Source organism: Pectinophora gossypiella, chromosome 8 (genome assembly GCF_024362695.1).
Source record: "Pectinophora gossypiella chromosome 8, ilPecGoss1.1, whole genome shotgun sequence".
In the NCBI taxonomy this organism is placed as follows: Eukaryota; Metazoa; Arthropoda; class Insecta; order Lepidoptera; family Gelechiidae; genus Pectinophora; species Pectinophora gossypiella.
The window spans coordinates 10,822,114-10,841,856 of NC_065411.1; the positions used below are offsets into that span (position 1 = coordinate 10,822,114).

General features: G+C 36.7%; 1 protein-coding gene across 3 annotated transcripts; it reads left to right on the forward strand.

Annotated features, from left to right (window-relative positions):
• The first annotated feature begins 3,437 nt into the window (after window positions 1-3,437).
• LOC126368812 (uncharacterized) lies at window positions 3,438-15,575 on the forward strand. Of its 3 annotated transcripts, none has more exons than XM_050012972.1 (3): window positions 3,438-3,609; window positions 4,461-4,544; window positions 15,452-15,575. In XM_050012972.1, exons 1-3 carry the CDS (start codon window positions 3,514-3,516, stop codon window positions 15,572-15,574), a joined length of 303 nt encoding a protein of 100 aa, XP_049868929.1. In that variant the 5' UTR covers window positions 3,438-3,513; the 3' UTR covers window position 15,575. The 3 variants fall into 3 exon arrangements, 2 of the variants coding, with proteins under 2 accessions (XP_049868929.1, XP_049868930.1); XM_050012973.1 differs by lacking the exon at window positions 15,452-15,575 and adding an exon at window positions 5,613-5,752; XR_007566634.1 differs by lacking the exons at window positions 3,438-3,609; window positions 4,461-4,544 and adding an exon at window positions 10,650-10,903.
• Window positions 15,576-19,743: the final 4,168 nt, after the last annotated feature.

A 19,743-nucleotide genomic window follows, 5' to 3' on the forward strand; every position in this document is an offset into this window, starting at 1 on the left:
ATGATTCGTGCTTCGGAAAGCACGTTAAGCCATTGATCCCGGTTACTACTTACCGATGTAAGTACGTAATCGTTACATGAGTCACGTCAGGGGCCTTTGACGGGTGAATATTAACCCTGACACCAGGGTAGATAAGGTTGGTAATCCACTTCACAACGATAGAAGAAGACATGATAACTATATTATCACTAGAATCAGGTCTTGTATATAGTACAAGACCTGATTCTAGTTCTACATAATATATTTACTATATAACAGGTATTTTGCATAATAATGCAAATCCGAATATCCAAATTAATTTATTGTGAAAGCGCCTACGGTTACAGGTACTACAAATTCTCGGATCACGAATATTGCAAAGAAATTACACCAGGCGTTAAGTTCGGCAGTTTAAAATGAAACTAAAATATTTATAATATACCTTAATCTCTTATGTTGTATTTGGAAAGACTCATTGGAAGAAGGTCATATACGCATAGACAGGGCAAGCCTTATAGTCTCATCCATTGTCATAATTTTATTTTCGACTTTGCCTTGTCCTCAAATTGATTTTGATACATAAACCTTCCTCCTCCGACTCTACATTAACTTTATAGGTATCTAATTTATAACCCCTGACTTTATAACCCTTTTCACCGTCCGAACCATCGAAGTGTAGCTTTACATAAAACTCACTACAATTTGCCTTCTCACTATTTATCACTCACCAATTCTCCTATTGACACTTACCTACCTAACACAAGTTCACCTCTAAATTCCCAATTAGTCAGAGGTACTTCCATCGCACGACGAACTAAATACACACGCTTCACCGAGCTTTCTGTTAGACCAACGTGATAGGTGGTGAGCTGTATCGTTGTCTATCTACTATACAATCTCTATCAAGGTGTTAGTGACATCGTAACGAAAACTTTGTGAGATGATTCAGGCCATGATTGCGAGTTGATATCAAGTGGAATTTTCTGTCGCAAAAGCATGGAAGAGAAAATAATTTAAAAAAGCACTAGAATTTTCATGAATTATCCGACAGGAAATTCCACTTGATATCTATAACTCAGAATCATGGTCTGAACGATCCGGCTCAGTATTAATTACAGTGTTACTAACACCCCTACTGTATGTACTTGTACGGGGTGTAAGTGACATCGTAACGAATACTGAGAGGGATGATTCAGCACATTATTCTGAGTTAATATCAAGTGGAATTTTCCATCGCAAAAGTAAAGAATTGAAAATAATTAAAAAAATCTGAAAAAATATTATGAATTTTGCGACGGAAATTTCCACTTGATATTAACTCAGAATCATGGTCTGAATCATCCCCCCCAGTATTCGTTACGATGTCACTAACACCCTGTATATGAAGTAGTTACTTAGTTATAAATTCTTCTTTATACACAACTGTCTAGGCTACGTTCCCCATAAAATAAAGACGGCGTTGTACAGAGTTGCCTTCGTTTAACCTTCTAATTTCATGGATAACAGACATAATTATGCATCTTTTATTTTTGTTTACGGCTATAAATGACCCTTGTTATTACAACCAGGCACAACAAATTTTCCACCCATTATTATTCTGATCTAAATACTGAGAAGTCTACATATTTACACGTGTTAGTTACATCGTAACGAAAACTTTGAAGGATGATTCAGACCATGATTTTGAATTGATATGAAGTGGAATTTTCCGTCACAAAAGTATGGAACTGAAAATAATTAAAAAACACTATCATTTTCATGAATTTTCCGATAGAAAATTCCACTTAATTTCAACTCGGAATCATCCCGCTCAGAATACTAAATACGTTACGGTGACACTAACACCCGTATGTATATACTTGTATGGCTACCTGTACATATTTGTACGAGGTGCAAGCGACGTCGTAACGAGTACCTACTGAGGGGGATGATTCAGTTCATTATTCTGAGTGCGGTTGTGTGTGGATTTTTTCATGGCAAAAGTATAAAGAAAATAATTCAAAAAAGTATAATTTTGCGACGGAAAATTCCACTTGATATCAGCTCAGAGGAGGAGTTAACAGCCTCCGTGGTCTAGTGGTAAGAGCGTTAGGCTCACGATTTGGAGGTCCGGGTTCGATTCCCGATGGGGACATTGTCGAAATCACTTTGTGACCTGATTGTCCGAAAACGTAAGTTGATTCCGTGCTTCGGAGGGCACGTTAAGCCGTTGGTCCCGGCTATTAGCCGTAAAAACACCTCCACCAACCCGCAGTGGAGCAGCGTGGTGGAGTATGCTCCATACCCTCTCCGGTTGATTGAGAGGAGGCCTTTGCCAAGCAGTGGGACGTATATAGGCTATTTATGTTATGTATCAGCTCAGAATCATGGTCTGAATCATCCCCCTCGGTATTCGTTACGGTGTCACTAACATCCTTTATTTTTGAATAAATTATGTACCCCAGCAAAGCCATTATATAATTTGAGAACGTATCCTGGAAAATCCATCTTTAAAAATGACCATTTCAAAAGTAACTCTACTTAATACAACTTTTAACATGTCATTTCACGGTGCAAAATCTTAAACTTACTTAGCTAGGTACTTTAATTAGTACTACTGCTACATCGTAATAAGTTTAAATGAAAGTAAGTACTTAATAAAGTCGTGTAAATGTCTCTAACCTACCTTATTTATGTCATGTAAAGTTCCTATATATTCCGTCGCAACAAAGTGCATTATTGTACACAATAGCATAATGCATTTTAAGCTTTGCTTTGACCATGTATTGAACATTTTATAAAGCTCTTATTCGGTCTTTGATAGATTTATTTGTTACACATCCCTTAGAACTGTTCCATGTAAAGCGTCTTTGAAGTTCTTTGTGTGGAGTAATCTCGTTGTTCATTCCTCGCCCACCTGTACCATCGACCTACGCTTTATACTTACTGCTTTCTGCCCTAGGTGAGAGCCCTCTTTTTTTTTGACGTGACTTATTGTAGATTTGCCGCAGATGGCATGGTGAGAGCCCTCAGCACTCTCCATTTGTTCATCCAAGTAGTTAATGCCAACTTAGACAAATATACAATGCTATGAAGCCTTCTACTGTGGCAGACCGCAACTATTATGGAGTGGAATACACATTAGGTTTTCAGTAGTTGCATCGTCTCGGTTCTATTGCGGCACTGTTAGAGCCCTCCGCGGTTCCCATTTGTTCGGCCAAGAAGTTAATGCCATCTACGGAAAATCTAACAAATAAGTCACGTCAAAAAAAATAATGAGTTACCAGTTCGAAATCTTATTTTGTGTGCTAGATATCAATGATTATGTATTAACTGTGTAATCAGCTTACCTATTTGTAAGCGACGATCATACATCAATCTGTAAGATTCTTGGATTTTACAAATAGATAAATTATCACTTATCGGTCTTTCAAGTAGTGATATAAATAGGATATAAATAATTAAACACTCATTTGCTATCAGTCTGTCATTCATTTAAAAGTTTCACATACGTTTTTTTACCTATTATACTAAGTATTAATTATTATATTAAATATGGACGCATTTCAAATAATAACGCTAGCGTTTCTAATTATAAACTTGTCTTTTCTCATATCGTCAATCGCACACACTTTGCTTTCAAAAGATAAGGTAAGTACTTAAATATGAGTATTTCATTTTTTAAATGTTAGGTAATTCTGATTTCTATAAGAAAACTATGTAATATATAACGAGGATAGTTTTTAGTATGAATGTGGATGGATTATGTAAAGACGGATATGTGTGTGAAAGGTATGAGTACTGAGATGACGACTGTCAGAAATGAATGGAAGAGGAATACATGTTGTGCTTACCCCACCTAGAGTGGGATAAGGGCAGAAGGATGATGATAAGAACGTTTTTGAACGATGATGAATATTCCGTGCTTCGGAAGGCACGTTAAGCCGTTGGTCCCGGTTGCATTAGCAGTCGTTAATAACCACCAATCCGCACTGGGCCCGCGTGGTGGTTTAAGGCCCGATCTCCCTATCCATCCATAGGGAAGGCCCGTGCCCCTGCAGTGGGGACGTTAATGGGCTGGTGATGATGATGAATATTCGACATACTTCCGTTAAAGAAGGTTTTTTCATATAAGTAGTGCATCGTGAAAAGGTAGGCAGAGAAGTATAGTATATATACACCCACATAGAACATATTATGGAAATTCTAAAACCTGAGACATAACATAATAAGATAAATTTCAATCAATCAATATTTCTTTACAAGGATAAATTTAGCAGAATAGAGTTTCTACTAACACAGTTGGCTCGACCATTATAGACGGCGATATGGCTCACCACCTATCATGTTGGTCTAACAGAAGGCTCGGTGAGGTATGGGTACTTAGTTCATCTTGCGATGAACGTGTTTCTGACTATGCCATTGGGATATATACATATATACAATACTCGTGAGCTATGTTACGTTGTTATTCACTTGTTATGTATTTATTTACTTTTTAGGAGGAACCGAACCCTAGGGTGTCGATAGCGCCATCTGTGCTGTCCACACAGAGCTGCCGCAGCCAGCACAGTCTGCAGCCGCAGGTGATCATCTACGACTCCATCGCAAGACTGAGCAAACACAATTAACACACAGGTGTACCAAGAAAACCCACCAATTCACCACACTTATGTATTTCCTACATCTTACAACATACGTAACATAAGCTCACGATTTTATTCCAATCGGGGTAGTCAGAGGTACATCCATCGCAAGATGAACTAAGTACCCACACCTCACCGAGCTTTCTGTGAGACCAACGTGATAGGTGCGGAGTCGTATCGCCGTCTATAATGATCGATTCATCTTCTACTTCTTAATTTTAGTAAGTACGTAAACAACATATCGTCGTTGCCAATTTAAAAACTCTTATGTGTCGCCCTCACCAAATTTCTTTTTTGTCAGGATCGAATAGTATTTTGCTCCTAAAACATTTAGTACAAACTCTTACGTACTTACGTAAATATCAATTATCTTTAATATTTGTTAACACACAGTCATACAAAAAGATCAGGCGGAAGATTTTTTTTTTAATTTCTGTAAAATTTACCCGATTGCACATAATAGATTTTAAATTGGCAACTACAATACTAAAGTTCTGGGCATCAAAAAGGCCACATCAAAGCAATCCATCTAAAAAAGCAAATTTGGTATTTGACATTTGTTTGCATTGCGCACTTACTTTTATAGGCGCAAATGAAAAAATGTAATATTGCTTTTTTAGATGAATCGCTTGAATGTGGAATTTTTAACCCTTCGTGTGGAGCATTCTTTACTGCAGGATGCCACCTGTGAAAGCTTTTCTGCACGCGAGTATTATCCATAAGAGTGTCTTAACGTTATAATTACGTAGTTTCTCTTTCTTCTTTATACAATTAAAACGACAGAAAAATATTCAATTTTGTGTTTCATTGTAAAATACAAATGTATACAAATGAAAAAGCCAAGTTGTTTCCTTACAATTTTGGGCTTTGCCTACCTGTTATTACTTGCTTGAATTATTATGTATCCATTACTATGTGCCTATATATTATCATTATCAACAGTTCATCACGCTCATCCACTGCTGGACATAGGTCTCTTGTGCTCGATCCTCGACTTTTCTCCTCCAGCTGCTGCCAGCCACCTTACGGATGTCGTCAAACCGTCTAGTCCAAGGGCGTCCTACACTACTTTTTCCAAAACGCAGTCTTCACTCGAGAACCCGTCTTCCCTAACGGTTGCCGGTTCTTCAGAATATGTAACCAGCCACTTCCGCTTGCTAATCCTCTCGGTAACTTTGCTTCTCTGCCAGATCGCCTCATCACTGATGCGATCCTTTAGAGAGACGCCAAGCATAGCCCACTCCATAGCTCGCTGAGCAACTTTCACTTCAGGACCACAAAACCGACCCATCAGCGCTTATCGCTATCGACCCTCTAGTGTCAATTAATTCTTTCAAAAACGCTCCCCATTTGCGCCAAGGTTCGCGCCCAACTGGGCACCCTCAGGCCAGTTGTCTTAAACATTGTACCGGGTGAGAGCCTTCAGCGCTCCCCATTTGTCAGGCCAAGTAGTTAATGCCATCTGGGGCAAATCTACAATAAGTCACGTCAAAAAAAAAGCTGAGCAACGTTGAATTTGTGGACTAGTCGCACTGTGACTGTCCGTCTTCGCTCCGAAGGTCTTTACTGGTAGATAAAATTTATTGGAAACTTCATACTTCAACCTCTTCCTAACCCAAGTAATAGTTGCTGCACAAAAATCCGGAAAACTCCCGGTTGTGTGCACACACAACAGATCAAGCCTAAAACATTCACAAGACACGGAAAACTTTGATTATGAACGTATAAACTGTTTTATACTATGACATAGGTACTAAGTGAAGCAATTTTCATTCTCTTTGTAAAGCAATTTTAATAATACAAGAACTAGTTGAGAAACGTACAACGTGAACGTGAGGTATGTACAATAACGAGAAAAGTATCTTCCCGACTCCCGACATCACCTGCTAAAATCAACACAAATTATCAACGTCATAAAATTGTCGGCCTCCGAAAAGTAATGATTGTCATATTTGAATGAAATGAGTACATTTTATCTTACTTTATCTCCAGTGATTCAAATATTATCGATGTCATTATCTAATCTTTGGCGTCAAACAAAAAACAGAAATGAATGATAACAAAAAAGGAAATACTTAGTTTTCGATAACGATTTTCAGGTAACTCTAGAAAAAAAATGATTGAATACACAATTTATGCACTAATAGATCTTATAACGAGACTTTATAATAAAATGCTTACAGTGTGCGTAAACGCCCTTCCAAATTTGTATATTGGCCAATAACCCGACTGAATTACGTTGCCAACACACGTCAATCGGGTTGCATATGAGCGAGATGCCTATTTTGTTCACCCCTATAATTATTTTCCTTTCAGGTCCATTATAACCATAATACATATTATAGCCATACCTACATAATGTAACATTTAATTATAAAATACTAGTAGAACACTTTTTATTAACCTCGATGTCGCTAGTGAGGAAAAATCGTTTTCCCTCTAGCCTTCGGACCACCACTGTCTCACAATTCAATTATTTACAAACAAACAATAATCAACTCCTCTTCACTGCAGAGCGCGGAGAAGTCCGGTCACGTAAGTTCATACTATAATATCCATACATACATACTTTATGTATGTACATATATCACGCCCATTTCCTACTGGTATCAACAGAGGCTATGAAATTGCATTATGCATTTCAAATAATAATATAACACTTTATATCGAACACACATTTACAGCAAAAACTTATTCTAAGGTGGCCAAAGGAGGCCTTACCACTAAGAGCGATCTCTAAAGATCCATGCAGAACAGGACGTACAGAAGACAAGACTCATTTTCCAAAATAGGTACCAGCTGTTTTTCGTGAAGATTTATATCACCTTACCTTGCTCAATATTGCCACTAACTCTAGGTATAGTTTATACCAAAAAAATAATAAACAAGCATTTTAAGTGCAGGTTTTTTTTGATCTTTGATCGGAACATTTCCAGCAGGAAAAAGTTTCCAGGCATATAAAATTGAAGGGAAATGTAAAACAGCAAATGAAATGTAAGATAAAACAGTCGTGGGCGGAGATTTTTCTAGAAAACTAGATTTAAGTAAGTATATTTGTTTTACAAGGAAAGCTTAGGAAAGAATACTTTTTACCTTTTTCCTTGACTTTGACAACAGAAAAAGTGCCTTTACATTTTTACTATTGCGTATACCTACAGATCTTTTTTCGAGCAAACACAAGGAGTAGATATCTATGAAGCATACCTACTCCAACACGCTGCGGATGTGCGGGATGAAGCATTTAAAAACATGTAATGGAAAATTAACATTTTTTTTTAAATTTATTTTGTAAAAGGGAAACCACTGCTTTATTTTTCCTTAAAAAGTAGCATGAAGAATGCTACACCGACAAGAGCGTGGCTCTTACATTAGTGATGATGCGAATGGAAATTTTATTCACGACTAGAAGTTATAGGTACAGTAGTTTTAAGTAATAAATAATCAAAATGTAGAGCTCTTCACCCATCTTAGGCAAAGTCTAGGGAGACTTTGCCTATTACAACTCCCCGCTTAATCATTTTTATTCTTAACTATTGATTTAGGTACCGGTAGGAAGTATTTATAACTTATAAATTTATGTAGAATCCCACAATGGTTGTCCACATAAAATGTTGTTTATGGTCTACAATAAAGTTAATAGCGAAACAATCGTTAAGTACGATTAGGTGTATCTTTCCATTTTTCCCACGGAACTTGGAATAAATATGAAATCTACTTAAGTTTTTAAATTATTGCATTTATAAAGTATAATAATCGCGATTAGTTGGTACTCATTTACGTAGATACCTATCATAGGTACGGTCACGAGTACTAATACAGGGTGTTAGTGACATCGTAACGAAAACTTTGATGGGTGATTGAGGCCATGATTTTGATATGATATCAAGTGGGATTTTCCGTCGCAAAAGTATGGAACTGAAAATAATTAAAAAAAACACAAAAATTTTAATGAATATTCAGACTGAAAATTCCACTTGATATTAACTCAGAATCATGGTCTGAACCATCCCCCTCAGTATTCGTTACGTTGTCACTAACACCCATACCTACTTGTATGGCTACTGTATGTACTTGTGCGGGGTGTAAGTGACATCGTAACGAATACTGAGGGGGATGATTCAGCTGATTATTCTGAGTTAATATCAAGCAGAATTTTCCATCGCAAAAGTATAGAATTGAAAATAATTTAAAAAAACTAAAAAAAAAACATGAATTTTGCGACGAAAAATTCCACCTGATATTAACTCAGAATCATGGTCTGAATCATCCCCCTGAGTATTCGTTACGATGTCACTAACACCCTGTATGTACACACTTTGAAACCATGTCACATTAACTTTGTTGACAAATTAAACCGTAAGTCTCATTAAATGTCAAACATGATAGTGCGACACTGTTCTAAAGTGGGTACATGATTTTGCTCATGACTGTACCTACTTAGCCTAACCTAACCTATTTTTTTCTCCTCGCCATCTCCCTCGCGTTATCCTACTTTTTACACGGTCCTCTTTACAACCAAACAGTCTGTACCAACAATTCTACTCACTACTTACTATACTTAATGATACAAAACAAAAACTGGCTGCATTTTTTAATGCAATATATTTCAAGAGAAGCGATCTGTCGATAAGTACTTAGTTGATTTGGTGAAGTATAAAGTAATAGATCCATGACGATAGAAACTGGCAGCTGTGCAAAGTTTTGAGCAATGTTTTGGAGTAGAAGTGGCGCGGACAATGGGCGAATGTCATTATGAGGCCACCACGCAACCCAGAGACAATCCATGACTTATGAATGCATAGACACGAACATCGCGTACGTAATAAAAACTATGGTAACTGTGTTATTTCTTACATAAAGTATTCTTCTTTTATCGTGTGGATTGTGAGGTAGATTACCAACCTCGCAAATGGTTAACTACTTGGTCGGACAAATGGAGAGCGCTGAGGGCTCTCACCCGGTACAAAATTTAAGACAACAGGCCTGAGGGTGCCCAGTTGGGCGCCAACCTCAGCTTAGAGCGTAGTCTGAGAGGATAATATCTCGATTAATCGACCCTAGTGGGTCAATAGCGATAAGCGCTGAATGAGGGAAATCGTCGACCACGCCGGCGGGGTCCGTACCGGGGTTCTGAAAGGCTGCGGCCTTTCGTTTCGCGGACTTCGTTTGCAGTGCATAAGGAGAGCCAAATTAATTCTGCCGAGCATAGTGACATCAATAAATATTATAACTGCTTTTTAAGTAGTTTCGCTGACTTGTACTTAATTAATGTGTTGAAATGTGTTAAAGATTAAGAAACAGGTTATTTGCAGTTTCTTTTGAGTTTGCCAATATTTTCACATTCCTCGTTGCGGTGTTTTGGCCACGCATGTCAACTTATTGTTGCTTTGCATTAAATATAGTAAGACGCATAAAAATCAATCATGCATTCTGAGTACGAAATTTTATTAAATTATCCATGCGTGAAAAACTTGACAGAACTACAAACATACCTAACCATTACCATAGGACATTTAATAAAATACAAAATAAAGGTGCTCAGGCGTGTGTGATGTACATTGTAACTTCCAAGCACGAGATAGATATGGTGCCTACGTACATATTTAATTCAGAAGCAGTAATTTGAAAAAAAAAACACTTAACGATGCTGAAGTACCTACATATATTTCATTTTTTACTTACAAATAATACTTATATCTACGTAAGTTATACATATTATTGGTCTTTTCTATCCATTAAAAACGATTCCACTATTATATGGTAATAGTCTTTATCCATTTCAATTCAACCCGTTGAAAATGGTGTTCGACGTTTGAAAACGAAAACAACCGGTTTTAACCGCTTGGTTGGCTTTACATCTTACAGTCAGACAGCCTTGAAAATTATTTCAACAACATCATCACAAAACACTAGCGAATTCTAATACAATAATTGTTAGTAATTATTTTATCTCATCACAGATAATGACGTGACTTTGATTGACCATCCATGATTCCAATTTATCAGGAAGTTGAAAAAATCTGTCGCATCTAGTAGTTTGTTAGCATTCGCTTCGCGGGCATTCCAGTTGCGGCTCCGATAAAAAAATCAACAGTCAGTTGGTGTTGTAAGTAGTGGCTGTGCAGTTGTTAGTGTTTGTTTGTGAAAGAATTATTAATTAAACACGCATAAATATTTAAAACAATAACATGAGTTACGCGTTCATAATTGTGGTGTCTGTGGCGATAACCCTTAAGTTGCTCTTCCTGAGTTTTTCTCTGTATTTCACTCTTAAGCAGAGGAACCCTAAAGCGGTGCAGGTAAGTGGAAGCTATTGCAATAGGTACCCGTAGTCTTAACATTTTGCAATCGAGAATCGTGGTTACAATACACAGCGTCCATGACTTGACTTTAGAAGCTGTTCAAATACGATCACCTGATTCGAAACGCACTCTACCGTTATCAAAGTGAAAATGATTTACAATTCCTAAACAACCATAAACTTCGTACCTATCGCTATCGTAATGAAGTCTAACAATGAAATAAAAGAACAATTTTCTATTGTTGTTAGAAAGGTGAACTGAAATGCCTGAGATCAAATTGATCATGACTACGATATAATCATATCTATATATTTAACTTTGGAACTTACTTCCAATCTTTACCACACAACCTTTCAGGGTTAATAAAGAGGATGTCATGCCATTAAATTATTTGATACTAAGTAGATTAATTTATTTTTTTGATATTTCAATGTCGTATGTTGTTCATTAATAACTATTTATTATCTATCTAATTTTGGACCATCTACGTAAGTACCTATACTTAATCGATTTTTATACAAAAAAATATCTTTCTTCCACAAGCTGAAGGGAAAATTATAACGGATCATTGTCATTTCGTTACTATCGAGTTCATTGAGGTTATCTACAGGTTTGTCTAATGAAGACTTTTCGCTCAGCCTACCCCGATAGGACCGTGATGTCTTATATATCTAAAACCGTCTAGTTACACCTTGAACGTACCCAAGTTATTGGAAAGTCATAACTAAGTAGTAACGCATGTAAGACATGCGTAATCGAGCTGACACGAAAACGATGTGTTCATAATATATTATTGTTAATTTATAATCGTTAAATTATTCATAGCATCACGTTTGAGAGAAGAAATTATGAATACTTTAAACATAGTTATATACTAGGGAGCAGGGATGTTAGGGAGCTCCGTATCCGTAACCGAAACTATCGGATATCCGATATAAAAAGTCATCCGTAACCGTATATAAAAGTATAAGTAATCCGAAATAAAAGTTTCGGATAATATCGGATAGGGGTGGAGCTTAATTGAGACACCAGTGCCGATACGCATTGTTTTTTTTTTCTTTGTTTTTTTCGTTATAATATTATATTATTATAACTTGACGTTATACCTAAATAAATCCTAAAATTTGTATTTTCCTTTTAAAATTCTTCAAAAAAATAATATTCGTAACCGAAATTATCCGAAACTAACGGATAATCCGAAATAATTTATTAAGCCGTTGAGCCTTTGAGCCGTAGGTCCCGATTACTACTTACTAATGTAAGTAAGTAATCGTTACATGAGCCATGTCAGGGGCCTTTGGCGGCTCAATAATAACTCTGACACCAGGGTTGATGAGGTTGGTAATCCACCTTACAACCCACACGATAGGAGGAGGAGGAGGATTTATTAACCGTATCCGTAATCATGTCCGGTATAATAGTCATTCTTAAATCCGTATCCATATCCGGTATAATAATCATTCTTAAATCCGTATCCGAAATTTCATATCCATAACATCCCTGCTAGGGACGTATCTTATAAAGGTCAGATAGTTGCACATTCCTTCAAAGGAAAGTGATCAATATGGCATAAAACTCATACGCATACTATGTACGCAAATGATGACGGGAATTTTGATATATTTGCCTATATGATATATGTACCTACCTGCCTACCTGACTATGTGGCATTGGTACCTATAACAAATCAAAGGCTTACCCGTGACCGTAAGATACTTTTTTTGTCTAGGTTTATCGGTAAAGTCCATTTATTTTTCTTTATCTCATAGGACTACGGGAAGTACCTACCTTTCAATTTTGTTGATCCACTGGCGAATGAGTTAGCAAAATCACTGAAGCTCATTTATTACCTATTTAAAAATAGGTGCTTGATTGACTACTCCCTCAATCAGCGCTTATCGCTATCGACCCACTAGGGTCGATTAATTCTTTCAAATATTTTTCCTCTCAGACGCCCTGAGCCGAGGTTCGCGTTCAACTGGGCACCCTCAGGCCTGTTGTCTTAAACGTTGTACCTGGTGAGAGCTTTCAGCCATTTGTCCGGCCAAGTAATTAATGACATCTGCGGCAAATCTACAATAAGTCACGTAAAAAAAAAAGATTGACTAAGTACTAATCTTATTGAAGAACCTTAGTTTTAAAACTATCAAATCAAACATGTCCGAAACCGAAACCGACCGAAACCGAACCTAGATATTCTCTTTTAAAATACATACAATAAACTCAGATCCGTAATCCGTAATGGGTTGAGCAGAGCCGCAAGGAGTCAGAAGACCACCTTCAGCCATATTTGTGAGGACAGTTAGATATTTTAGTTAGTCTTAGTCTAAATCTTAAAATGTCCAGTGAACTTTGTTGGTATGACGTGGGACAAGCCCTTGCGGGGTTTAACGTATTAAATTAATAACATTTGTACCAATATTTTGTTACAATAAATGTTTAAATAAGTAATAAAAAAAATATATAAGTCTGGAATGCTAATAAACTACGTCGGCAAAATGCTGAATCTCTCTTTGACTCAATGGCAAAGAAATAATTTCGTTTCGTCTAACGTAACACATACCCTCTGTTGGTTTTTACGGAGCAATTCAACGCGCTTTATTTTATTTTATTTGCGTCCAGTCTGGCTCAGAATCATGGCTATATAACCTATTTATAAAGAATAACAAACAGTCAAACAATTTGTTTGTCATTTACCTACATTTGTAATGCAGCGATAAACACAGGAACCCTATGATTCGTGCAGGATGTGTCAAATTACAGTTTTTGTTGGATGTTGTAGGTTTGGGCAATGACATTGGGCATTCCGTTTCTAGGAACAATAAGTATGGTATTCACACGATTACGTTTGGCTAAATTAGCGAAAACGTCGTAGATCTTTATAGACACAATTGTCACTGTTCAAAGGTCACTGATACACCTGCATAATTTATGATCATCAGCGGTTCTCTATTTTTACGCATATTTTTTTATGTAATAATTTACCATGGCATAATGTTACTTGTTCTTTTATTAGTTACGCATAATATTAATTTGTCATAACTTTTTAAGCATAATTTTGAAACTCATAACTACCATAAGCATAATAATTAATGAAAATAATGACATATAAGCATAAGTATTATAAGCATAAAAACTATACTCCGAATAAGAAAAGTTTTGGCACAACTTTGAACATTTCCGAAACTTACTTTTTCCTTGGTTGCATTTGATTCATGATTGTGACTTTTTATATTTTATGACTCTATTTCATGCTGTTGGTGATCATTCAGTATACTTTTCGTGTGTAAGATAAACATACTGGCGGCGTAGGGGTGGCCCAAGGGCCACCCCCGCCGCACCCTAACCTACTGTTATGCCTTGTAAAAATTATGACAAAATACTCTTAGTCTAAAAAAGGATTATGGATACCTATTTATATGCGAATCAAATTTATACCAACAAATATTAGTCCAAAAATAAGTTATATGTAACAAACCAGTATTCTTAGATGTTATTATGGGAAAGTACTATTATGCTTTAAAACGTTATGCGAAAAGGATTATGATACTTAACTAAAATTATGACAAAAACATTTATGCATTTTAAGAGAATCCCATCATCAGCCTAAACCATGAGCCGACATAAAAGTCCACTGCTCAATTCTCAACATTTAAGGAGTATTTATACAAACCGCCAGAGGTTTAACAAAATTAAGTTATCGAACGGTGATGCAGACGAACGAAATCGAATTAATAACGAATCAAATTCAGTGGTTTTGAGCCCGAGCCGAGATTTGAACTAGTGATAAGTACTTGCGATGTAAGTCAGCCGTTGTCCAAATTAGATGATGTATTTTAGAGAATAGGTGGCCTTATTTCTTACAAGCAACCTTAGTAGAGACTGCAAGCAATCGACTTAGATCATTATGTCTCAACTTACACACAACTCACACTTTATTATTGCTTTAAGAATAAATGTAGATATCTTAATGTCTAATATGATTTTAACTGATGTGTTTGTCTCTTAAATGATTTGTCTCTTAAGCGGTGGGTGTGTTGCCGGAAACTACTTATTCATACATTAATCATGACCACAAATTAGAACTCTCTATGGACATGTTGCTCTACCTACCAACACAACCTACAAAAGATAGGATATACCTACATTATTATTAAGTATGGGTTTATAGTATATCTCTAGCACCTATACGCACAGTCATGAGCAATATAATGTACCCACTTTAGGACTCTGTCGCACTAACATATTTGTCAAAAAGTTAATGTGACATGGTACCAAAGTGTATACATATTATTGCTCGTGACCGTACCCGTACGTACCTGTACGTACTTGGCCAGTGTGACATCCTAACGAATACTAAGGAGTATGATTCAGCTCATGATTCTGGGTTAATACTAGATGGTTTCTATCATTGCAATATACAAAAAATCATTGCGACGGAAAATCCCACTTGATATTAACTCAGAATTATGAGCTGAATCATCCCCCTCACTATTCGGTACGGCGTCTATGTATAGATTTTTTATTTTTCTTTTTTTGTTACAGAACCATCCGCCGCAAAACAGCAGCTCTCTGGCTCTATCATGGAAGAAGATCTCGCGTGTTTTCATGCCAGCAGGCTTGTATTGCCCTGAACAGGCTAGTAAAAACAATAAACTCTATCAGTGATTATATGACTTTTATTTTATAGTCGTTAATTATAACTAAGTAGTACCGCCTTAGTATGTACAAGCTAAGTAGGATACTTTCGTTTTCATATTGCTCGGAGCATTTTATTTTTGATGTTGCTATAGATGTAAAACAACCGATTTAGAACGTTTTAAACCAAATTTTGCCGTTTGAAACCTCAAATAAAACGTTTTAAACCGTTGAAAACTCGCCTACAACAGTAAAAGAAGTATGTTTTAAACTTCATTATGGACAAGTTTTGATCACTTGACGTCACGTTTCGTATTATTAGTTTATAGAATATCAATACCAGAAAGTACCTATAGAACTAAACACGTTAAGTATATTATTATCAATAACAGTATACTTATTACACATTCAAATATTCTTTACACAGTAGGTACTCCGTTATATCCCTACCTCGGTAAAATCAAGAAAATGTACTTATAATTAAGAAAAACAGTCATCAACAGCAGCCGAAATAAATGGTTGATTTCGATTTAAACTTTTTTTTCATTTTAAACGGATTGGTTTAAATGGTTTTAAACCGGCTTACATCTGTAGACGTAGCTTATTGTGGATCAATAGATGAGCAGGCAGCTAAGTAAATGGTTAGTGATTTGAAAGAATGAAGGTCAGATCAGAAAACATGATGATCCGAAAGCCCACCACCTGCCAAGATCACCTGCGGCAATCACCTATAATTACGTAGGGGGTGTGCTGACGTGCCCAAAATGTGCGCGCACGTTTTCACATAAAATTGGCTATACGAGCCATCGCAGAGCACACCAGAGAGCAGACTTTCCAAGCTCTTGAATGACAACCGTCAATGAATCCATCAGCTGCTGTCGCTGTAGTCGAAATCGACTGTGAAGCATCATCATCATCAGTGATTTGATTTTCTCGAAACTTTAAATACTTATTACTATGTCGTTCATGTATATATTTTTGTATTTTTGTGTATATCCTTATTATGGAGACTCCATAGTCTCCGTTTATTTGTTGTGAGTTTATGTGTGTAATGTGGTAATTACACATGTAATTCATATCCATACACACTAAGTTCTATTAAAGCCTTACACCTACCACAGTACGCACTTATCTATTATCGTAATGTAGCCCTATGGGTATCTCTACACACAACGATTCTAAATAAGTAAAAAATACGTTTTTGGCAGTCTCAAATAGTGAGGGAATGATAGGATACGAGATAAACAGATAGGTAAGTACCTACAAGAGACAATTAAATACCTCCACGTCGCAATCAATAAGAGTTCAAACTACATGCCTGTAGAGTTCAAACTACATGCTTGTAGGGCAGGATTGAACTCTACTATCAACAATCACGTAGTTCGTATTCAGGAATATCAACAAGTGAGCAGTGTATGCATGTAACGAGAGCCTAGCTACTGCCTATGTTTGGCAACAGTACGCAGTAAGTGGCAACACGAAACCTCAAATATCGAACCTTATCTTTCATACACTGTGATACGTTTTCGTACAGTTATTTTTCGACAGAAACTGGCGTAAACGCCGTTATTTGTCTGTTAGAACATGAAATACCACGACGCGTAGAAAACTGATACCTATGCAGACGGATATTAACACGACCTAGACGAATAAGATGTTTTATGATATAAAGGTTTCAGTATTGTATTCTTTTACAATACAATACCTACAATACAAAACCTTTTATAACCAATGCATTTTATTTTCATATTCAAATATTCATTGCAAAGTTACAAGCAGTTAGCTGTTACGTACATGGTATTAGGTCCATGAGCCCTAGATTTATTTACATTAAAAAACAACAACAATCTAGTTATCTATATAGTTATATTGTCTATCTATATATCTGTGTATATACAGGGTGTTAGTGACGTCGTAACGAAAACTTTGAGGGATGATTGAGACCATGATTCTGAGATGATATGAAGTGGAATTTTCCGTCGCAAAAGTATGGAACAGAAAATAATAAAAAGAAAAACAAAAATTTTCATGAATTTTCCGACTGAAAATTCCACTTGATATCAACTCAGAATCATGGTCTGGATCATCCCCCTCAGTATTCGTTACGGTGTCACTAACACCCATACCTACTTGTATGGGTACAGTATGTACTTGTGCGGGGTGTAAGTGACATCGTAACGAATACTGAGGGGGATGAAACAGCTGATTATTCTGAGTTAATATCAAGTGGAATTTTTCATCGCAAAAGTATAGAATTGAAAATAATTTTAAAAAACTAAAAAAAAAATCATGAATTTTGCGACGGAAAATTCCACTTGATATCAACTCAGAATCATGGTCTGAATCATCCCCCTCAGTATTCGTTACGATGACACTAACACCCTGTATATAGATAGACAATATAACTATAAAGATAACTTAGACCATTAATGTAAAATTAATTATGTTACTAGGTGTGTATAATAAATAACACCCAGAGCAACACGGACCTACGCAGAAGTCCGTGTTGCTATAAATACTACCTACTATAAGATAAATAAGGGTGTAATCTACTTACTTATTTGTCTAAATTGAATTACCTTAAACCTACTTATATTGATGTATAATATCTAGGTGAGATCTCTATTAAGTAGTAAAATTATATTATTTAGAAGAAAGTATTATAGCAAAGTGGAAACCAGTTGCCGTTTAGAGGAAATGACTCGTAACTCTGGTTACCGCTCAGGTGTATATTTGTGTGCAGACGGCTAAGAAGGCTGTTAGAAGACTGCATTTCACAAAGTCGGTTTATTTCTAGGATATTTGTAATTTTATATTTTAGATGACGGTGATACGACTCACCACCTATCATCACGTTGGTCTAACAGCAAACTCAGGTGAAGCGTGGGTGCTTAGTTCATCTTGATCCGTGCTTCGGATGGCACGTTAAGCCGTTGGTCCCGGTTCCTACTTACAGATGTAAGTAAGTAGTCATTACATGAGCCATGTCAGGGGCCTTTGGCGGCTCAATAGTAACCCTGACACCAGGGTTGATGAGGTTGGTACTCCGCTTCACAACCCACACGATAGAAGAAGAAGTTCATCTTGCGTAGGATGTAGGTAGGTACCTCTAACTAGCCCCCAACTGAGAAAATAGTTGTGAGCTTACATTACGTGGAGTTATGTTGTTAGAGATTAAGTCTTTATGAAAAATAACCTAGGTACTTATTTACTTAAGTATACGTACAAAGAAAAACATTTTACGGAAATACAGTAGTATATTCAATAGCATGTTCAAAAAGGTAATTTTGAGTCCGGAAACTGAATCACTATTGTTATTACCCTTGAATCCTTCGATCATTCGAAGCTTGCATCTTAGCCCAATGAATACGAGAGCGGTCAGCGATCTTCGAGCCCCTGTGAGAAGCGTCATAGCAATTTATCAATCTAGATAGCCCCACTGTAGTTGCAATTGAGCCCTAGATTTAAATATTGACGATGTGCAACTAACTGCGCATGCACGGGGCAAACACTAAAAATAGCTCGAAGGCTGTTTCCCGGAACCTCAAGTAGGGTTTTCATTGAACAATATTCAGATACGATATTGGACAGGAAATATCATTCGCAGAAGAGTTATTCTTCTATAATTAATAAACTGTACGCAAATCAGAGTTAGATCGTTGGGCTCACTAACCCAAGATCCTATGTTCTGATCCCGGTCCTCGGTGGTAACGGCCTACGGGGTCCAGTGGTTGAGCGTTGTGCTCACGATCCGGAGGTCCCGGGTTCGAATGCTGGTGGGGACAAATCAAAAAAATCACTTTGTGATCCCTAGTTAGGACATTACAGGCTGATCACCTGATTGTCCAAAGGTAAGATGATCCGTGCTTCGGAAGGCACGTTAAGCTATTAGTCCCGGTTATTACTTACTGATGTAAGTACGTAGTTGTTATATGAGTCATGTCAGGGGCCTATGGCGGCTCTATGATAACCCTGACTGGGTTGGTGGGGTTGGTAGTCTAACTCACAACCATGGTAGACGTTCTGATCCCGATGATGGGGACATGACATGACGTCAAACAAAAAATAACTTTGCATATTATCTGCAGTGTACCGAGGCGTAGCACACAAACTGGAACTTATTTTTTAATTTCAAAATGCCCGCTCTCCTGATATCGCCGCTATGTCATGTAAGTTTATAGGGATAAAAATTCAAAAAA

Coding starts and splice junctions, on each gene's coding strand:
- LOC126368812 (XM_050012972.1), top strand. CDS start 3,514: ATGGACGCATTTCAAATAATAACGCTAGCGTTTCTAATTATAAACTTG. Junction 3,610..4,460: donor CTTTGCTTTCAAAAGATAAG/GTAAGTACTTAA, acceptor TTTACTTTTTAG/GAGGAACCGAACCCTAGGGT. Junction 4,545..15,451: donor AGCACAGTCTGCAGCCGCAG/GTGATCATCTAC, acceptor TTTTTGTTACAG/AACCATCCGCCGCAAAACAG.